General features: G+C 46.8%; 2 protein-coding genes across 4 annotated transcripts; both read right to left on the minus strand.

The window, feature by feature from the left end:
- Window positions 1–164: 164 nt before the first annotated feature.
- LOC136501551 (choline-phosphate cytidylyltransferase 2-like) lies at window positions 165–2,314 on the minus strand. 2 transcript variants are annotated; one of them, XM_066497069.1, is made up of 8 exons: window positions 1,985–2,314; window positions 1,486–1,599; window positions 1,284–1,379; window positions 1,165–1,207; window positions 916–1,071; window positions 759–827; window positions 564–674; window positions 167–467 (listed from the first exon to the last, which is right to left on the minus strand). In XM_066497069.1, exons 1-8 carry the CDS (start codon window positions 2,245–2,247, stop codon window positions 378–380), a joined length of 942 nt encoding a protein of 313 aa, XP_066353166.1. In that variant the 5' UTR covers window positions 2,248–2,314; the 3' UTR covers window positions 167–377. The 2 variants fall into 2 exon arrangements, with proteins under 2 accessions (XP_066353165.1, XP_066353166.1); XM_066497068.1 differs by having other exon boundaries at window positions 165–467; window positions 564–827.
- Window positions 2,315–3,048: 734 nt separating this feature from the next.
- LOC136501097 (uncharacterized) lies at window positions 3,049–5,655 on the minus strand. Of its 2 annotated transcripts, none has more exons than XM_066496589.1 (3): window positions 4,864–5,655; window positions 4,019–4,440; window positions 3,049–3,804 (listed from the first exon to the last, which is right to left on the minus strand). In XM_066496589.1, the coding sequence occupies exons 1-3, from the start codon at window positions 5,029–5,031 to the stop codon at window positions 3,351–3,353; spliced, it is 1,044 nt and encodes a 347-aa protein (XP_066352686.1). In that variant the 5' UTR covers window positions 5,032–5,655; the 3' UTR covers window positions 3,049–3,350. The 2 variants fall into 2 exon arrangements, with proteins under 2 accessions (XP_066352686.1, XP_066352685.1); XM_066496588.1 differs by having other exon boundaries at window positions 3,671–3,804; window positions 4,032–4,440.
- Window positions 5,656–6,017: the final 362 nt, after the last annotated feature.

Consider the following 6,017-nt stretch of genomic DNA (forward strand, 5'->3'; position numbering starts at 1 on the left):
ACCCATAAATTTATCATTATGTCCCAATGGACGATAAATTAAACAAGAAGAGATACATGAGCAATATTCAGTTCATTTGGCGGTGTAGCACATAGGTCAGAACATACTCAGAAGAAAAGGGTCAGATTCTTCGCATCTTTAGTTCTATGGAAATAATAACAGCACCTAGCAGGTGCATGCAATGCTCAATCAAGGAACAACTGATTGCATACAGAAATACGATTGTTCTTAACATTACGTAATCTCCTGGTACAACTAAACAATGATTCCTGATGTCCTACAAGAACATGCTAATCAATCTCATACTGTTACACATACTGTGGGAATATGATCTCCAGTTCTGCTTTTGTCTAGTTTGATTTGGATATTACAGAACATTACGAGTCGGAGTCATCTCCAGAAAGGTTTGACTCTGACCTGCCTTGCCTCTTCAATCCCTCCTGAATTCGATCTTTAATGGCAGTTTCCTGTCGAAGGAACGAAACCAAACCAAATGCAGTTTGTGGTCACAAATTACTTCTAGAAATGATAGGTTACTAGAATATTCCTTATAACTTGCTTACCATCATGTGGCAACCTTCCTCAAACTTCTCAAGAAACCCAACAATCCAACGGTCTGCATTCTCCATCCACTCCACAGGGTTGGTTCCAGCTATCTTTGCCGCACTGTGAAACTGCGTGTGCAGCACATTTGATATCAGAGTTTTACGAATCATGTGAAGGTCTGTCTCAAAATAGTTGCAAAGCAACTTGATCACCTTCTCTTGATGCTCCTTCACCTTCTCCCTTAGCTTGCTAATCCCCATGTTGACTCTCAGTTGCTTCTCCTGATTAAATCACAACAAAATGACACGATTGAGAGGCTATTCTCATTCTCCTGTCTTCGGGAGAAATTCCTGTGGACGAACAAATCACCTTAACATAGCTGACGCCAAGGTCTTTACGGCTGTACCCCCGGGTCAGATTCCGCATAATGTACTGGTTGTAGTCCTTCAAGATCCTCATGATGATGTCCGATGTCGAGATGCCCTCAGTGCGCTTTGTCTCCTTGAACTTCCCAATAGCTTTCACCTGTATAGACACAATCATCTGGCATTCCTTCACCTGATCATCAGAATTCATAGATGCCTAAATGACAAAACGGGGAGATTCAAAGGTCCTAACAAATTCATAGACATCATTGGCAGCTCCACTCGTGTCAGCATATCTGAAACAGTCAGATTGCATTAGTCACCTCTCCTTTGATCATTTGGTCAAACTTTGTTGCATCAACACACACTTACGGGAGCGCGTCATGAGCGACATAGTCGATGTTGTGCTTGTCGATGAACTCCTGGTTGATCACCCATGGAGCATCCGGTATAACCTCGTCAACCCACCTTTGGAATTCAATACAGGTAACCAAAATAGTCAGAGAGAACCCCCATCAGTTTCGGTGGCAGTGCCACCACTGAAACCCTGAAAAATGGGGAGGTGGAAGCTTACTTGCAATGCCGAAGCGATTCATAGCGCTCGTCCTCGGTCATGACGGTCTTTCCTTTGTACATGTGGGTGATCTCATCACTGCAGCAACCTACCAGCAAGTAGGTGTTGGGAAATCTGCCGAGAGAAATTTAGCAGAATTCAAGTTAAAAACTGATATCAGAATATATGAATTTCCGGACTTTTCATCATTTCTTTTTTTTAAACGAACTTTTCATCATTTCTTCTAACTAATCACCTATACTATTTATATCGCTAAATAATCAACAAGCAGTCTGCCAATCTTTTCAGGACAATTAATGACAGTTGGCAGCTGCATGTTCGACCAGTTCCACATGGATTTTCTTTTTGATGTTCAAATTAATGAGTAAACGAAAATAAAACAATCTGAGCGACTTTACAGGATCTCTGAATAATCCAGTTGCGAGGTAAGCACAGGATCTGGAACGAGGCAAAATAAGACGGGAAAAATTAAAGATCGAATGCATGGCGAGGCGCTCACGACTTCTTAGCCTGTTCGAGCGCGCGCGCATGACCGAAGTGGAAGAGATCGTAGATGCCGTCGGCGTACACCCTGAGAGGCCGCGCGTCGGAGCTCACCGACGATGGCGAGGTCTCCGCCACAGCCTCTATCGCCGGCTGCTGGTGCGGCGCCGGCGCCTGTGGCGAAGACATGGGATCGTACCAAACCGTCTGCGCCGCCGGCGGCGGCGGCGTCGCCGTTGCCGTTGCCTCCGGGACGGCCGCGTCCTCCGCTGGCTTCATCGGCACCGCTGGATCCTGGTCCGTGGCGACGAAAAAAGGGCGGCAACTGTTTTGGTGGACGCGGGAAAATAACGACCGGCGCAACTGGAACGGCCAAAGGGGAAAAAGTGACGGTTGGTAGATTGCAGGAACGCTGTGGGTCGCACAATTCGAGGGAGGCCGTTGCTATTTACGGAACGGCGAAGGGGAAATGCTGTGGGTATACGTACTAGTAAATTTTTTTACAATGGCCGGGGGGATTTATTTCATTTGTGAAGTTTCTTATTCGCAACGCGTTGTATATGATAGAATTTGCTAGAAAAATCTTAGCAATTCTAAGTTTTCTTTGTTCCGAAACTATGCAATCACATGTTCTCCATCCTGCTATGCTCTAAACTTGGGTATGATCTCGTAGGCATCACCCGAAACTATGCAATCACATGTTCTCCATCCTGCTATGCTCTAAACTTGGGTATGATCTCGTAGGCATCACCGCATCAGTGCTGCTTGCTCCTTTTTAGCAACAAAATTGGAAGGCTGCCCCGTCAGGACTGCCTTATGATGAACTAAATGGGTTAAGAGTCTGGATATGGTGATTTAATTCGACTCATATTGTTGTTGGTTTGAAATGATTCCAAAGCAAAAGAAAAAGAGGATTTGGAAAATGTTTCAGGTTCCTGCTCTTTTTCTTGAATGAATGCTCAAAAGCATTGCATTTTTACTAATACATACACCTGGGGTCTGAGGCTGCAAAGCATGATAACCTTCAGAAATTTCAGTATTTTTTCACATAATACCATGATTGTAACCTTCATCGTTGTGCAACGCCAATATCAGGTTGTTTACATCAATAAACATAATTCATAGGAAAAGGATATGGACAGCCCTAACACTGAAATATGTAAGTGAAGACACATTGACACAAAGACAACATTCTTGTATTACACCTGTGGTCTTCAACATCACTATTTTTCCAATAAGGGAGAAGATTAGAAAATACCACAAAGGAAAATTAGCAAAACATACAAGCCAGCCGAAGAAAGAGAAGAACATCTGAATTAGTCTGCAATTCTGCATTGCAGGGGTAACGACAGGGCAGGTGATCTTGTTTCGAAGGTCTGTACTCACTGCTGCTGAGGTTGACCTCCAAGAACCTTCCTAATGCTGTGCCGCTGCTCTGACGACAACCTCTTAGGAAAATTGACATCGAACTTGATCCTCAGGTTGCCTCTTCTCCCGTTCTCCTTGACGATAGGCATCCCTTCCTTTGCAATCACAAGTTCATAGCCAGGTGTCACCACATCTGTGAGCTTAATCACCAGGTCACGCCCGTCGAGGGTCTTCAGATTGACCGTAGTTCCTGCCAATGCATCCACCAAATCAATCTTCCGGTGGACCAGGAGATCGTTGCTTTCTCTTGTGTACAGATCATGGGGCTTCTCATCGATAACAAAGACGAGATCGGCAGGGAGCTGGTTTGGCTGCTCGTTGCCCTTGTTGGAGAATGTGATCTTCGTTCCCTTCTTCCAGCCAGGCTTTATATCGATTGTTAAAATCTCCGATTCGGTCCCTAGTTGCCTGTTTAAAACCCAGCAGTAAGAGAGCTGAGGTAAGACTGTGTTAATCTGTTCAAATTAGCATTTTTAGTTTATTTATGACCTGAAAATTGAAATACAATATCCTTGTAACTACAAACAAGGGTGTGCTTTTGTAGGTGAAACACGTCTAGCTTCTAATTGTAAGCTGAGTAGTCTCAAAAGTGAAAGATGATGCAAAGCAAGAACCCAGCTACAAAAAATGCTTACCATTCGGCTTCACAACGTTCCTGGATATCTTCATCTTGCGTGTTGAACCTGCGTATAACTCTTCAAGTGAGCAGGGCAGTTTGGTTTCCACAGGCGGCGGCTTCCGAGCCTGACTCGAACTGGTGCCAACCGATTCATTGTATGATCTGAACTTGTTTTCATTCCCACCCAACCCACCGAAAGTGCCAGCACCTTCTGTCTGGAACCTCATTGACTTCGCTCGCCCCATGTTCTCGAAAGGCTTGCTGCTGCCAAAGAACTCAGCAAACACGTCTTCAGCATTGCGAGGATTGAAACGTTGCTTGGCAGCCCCATTCATGGATGTGGAACCACCACCATCTGCAGAGGCCTTCAGACCTTCCTCGCCATACTGATCATATATCGCCCTCTTCTGGGGATCACTCAAAACCTGAAAGAAGCGAGCATTGTCTGTCAACTTCTCTTTTCAAAAAACTTCCTGTCATATCTGAAGGAGCAGAAATGAGCAGCCATAGATATTACACACAACGTTATCACTCGAGGCAGGATCGACCACTCGATCAGGATACCACAAAGGTACATATTCAAAACCGACATAACACACAGTTGACACGAATTCGCAAACAAAACAACTAGTAGTACTATTAATCTCTACTAGCCAAAATGTATTTTTCTCTGCAACAAGCACACGAAAATATATCCAAAACGTGCTTGCAATTCAGAGGTAAACCAGTAGCAACTTGTACCAAATACTAATCAGGGCTGTGCCGCAAAAGCTAAAGCTAGGAGGCGCTGCAGTTACATCCAACGTAACTGCAAATTAAAAGAAAATGTTGCGCTGCAATTCCCATACCTCGTAGGCCTCGGAGATCTTCTTGAATTTGGCCTCGGCTTCCTTCTTGACGTCGCCAGGGTTCTTGTCGGGGTGCCACTTCATAGCCAGCCGGCGGTACGACTTCTTGAGGTCCTCCTCCGTGGCGTTCCGGTTCACCTTGAGCACATTGTAGTAGTCCGTCCCCATCTCCAACGCTCATGCCAAGAACAGCAAGAGCAGCAACAGAGCACAAGAGCGGCAACAGAGCACAAGAGCAGCAACAGAACAGCCACCACCTCCCAAATCCCAACGCAATCAAAACCCTTCCTGGATCCACGCGAACCGCTGTCGTATCCTTCACGACGACTTCCCCCTCCGCCGATCCCCAATCTGAATTCCCCAAGAACCGCGTCAGATCAACAATGCCATAGGGACAAGAGGAAAAACCGCCTCCTTTGACCCTGCCTGCCGACCATTCCCCACACAGGGCAGGAAGAGCGAAAAGCCTTGCGTGCACTCTCAAACCGCGGCACCAGCGGCGGCGGCAACTAATTCAGTGCGGCCGCGTCACACCAAGACGCCGCCTTTCGCCGTGCTCCTGGGCCAATCCGGGCCAATCAAGCTGAGACACCGACCGCGGCGCGCGCGAATACGCGGAGGCGGCAACTTGGCATAAAGCGGTGTGGGAATGGGTCTTCGCGGAAGGGGCCAGGGCAAGACGGCGACGACAATCCGGTGCTGGAGGATGGAGATGGCCGGGGGAAGGAGACAACGGGGGGAGATCTTGGGAGGCGAAGGACGCGGCCGGAAGGGACGTAGACGACAGGGAGAAGGAACAGGGGAGACGCGCTATTATTGGCCCAAATCCGGCTTCCGTTTGCAAAAATAGCTACGCGCCATCGGGGAAACGTATCCCGGGGCGTCCCCGCTGGCACCGACATGTGGGCCCCACGAGACCCACCTGGCTCCTGGGTTTGTTTTGTGTGCGTATTTGAGCATTTCTGGATGATGCTTTGTTTGCTCAGAGACAAGGACATGCGAGAGGCGTGCTTGAAGGGATTCTCTGGGGCAGTTTTTGGCTAGAAATGGTTTCCCCATGTTTCATTTTTAGAATATGTTGATAGGAATTCTTCGTATTTAGTGTCCTCATTAGATAGCAAAAATAGGGCTTCTAGTGTGGTCTGTAGGCAACG

The sequence above is a fragment of the Miscanthus floridulus genome, chromosome 13 (assembly GCF_019320115.1).
Source record: "Miscanthus floridulus cultivar M001 chromosome 13, ASM1932011v1, whole genome shotgun sequence".
In the NCBI taxonomy this organism is placed as follows: Eukaryota; Viridiplantae; Streptophyta; class Magnoliopsida; order Poales; family Poaceae; genus Miscanthus; species Miscanthus floridulus.

What these genes read in the sequence shown, in the direction of transcription:
- LOC136501551 (XM_066497068.1), bottom strand. Translation starts at nt 2,247, where the DNA reads ATGAAGCCAGCGGAGGACGCGGCCGTCCCGGAGGCAACGGCAACGGCG. An exon ending in CCAATGATGTCTATGAATTT is followed by an intron (nt 1,072 to 1,164) that starts GTTAGGACCTTT and finishes GTGTCTATACAG; the next exon opens with GTGAAAGCTATTGGGAAGTT. An exon ending in AGGAAGGTTGCCACATGATG is followed by an intron (nt 468 to 563) that starts GTAAGCAAGTTA and finishes TTCCTTCGACAG; the next exon opens with GAAACTGCCATTAAAGATCG.
- LOC136501097 (XM_066496589.1), bottom strand. Translation starts at nt 5,031, where the DNA reads ATGGGGACGGACTACTACAATGTGCTCAAGGTGAACCGGAACGCCACG. An exon ending in AGATCTCCGAGGCCTACGAG is followed by an intron (nt 4,441 to 4,863) that starts GTATGGGAATTG and finishes CGCTTCTTTCAG; the next exon opens with GTTTTGAGTGATCCCCAGAA. An exon ending in CCGAATGGTAAGCATTTTTT is followed by an intron (nt 3,805 to 4,018) that starts GTAGCTGGGTTC and finishes GGTTTTAAACAG; the next exon opens with GCAACTAGGGACCGAATCGG.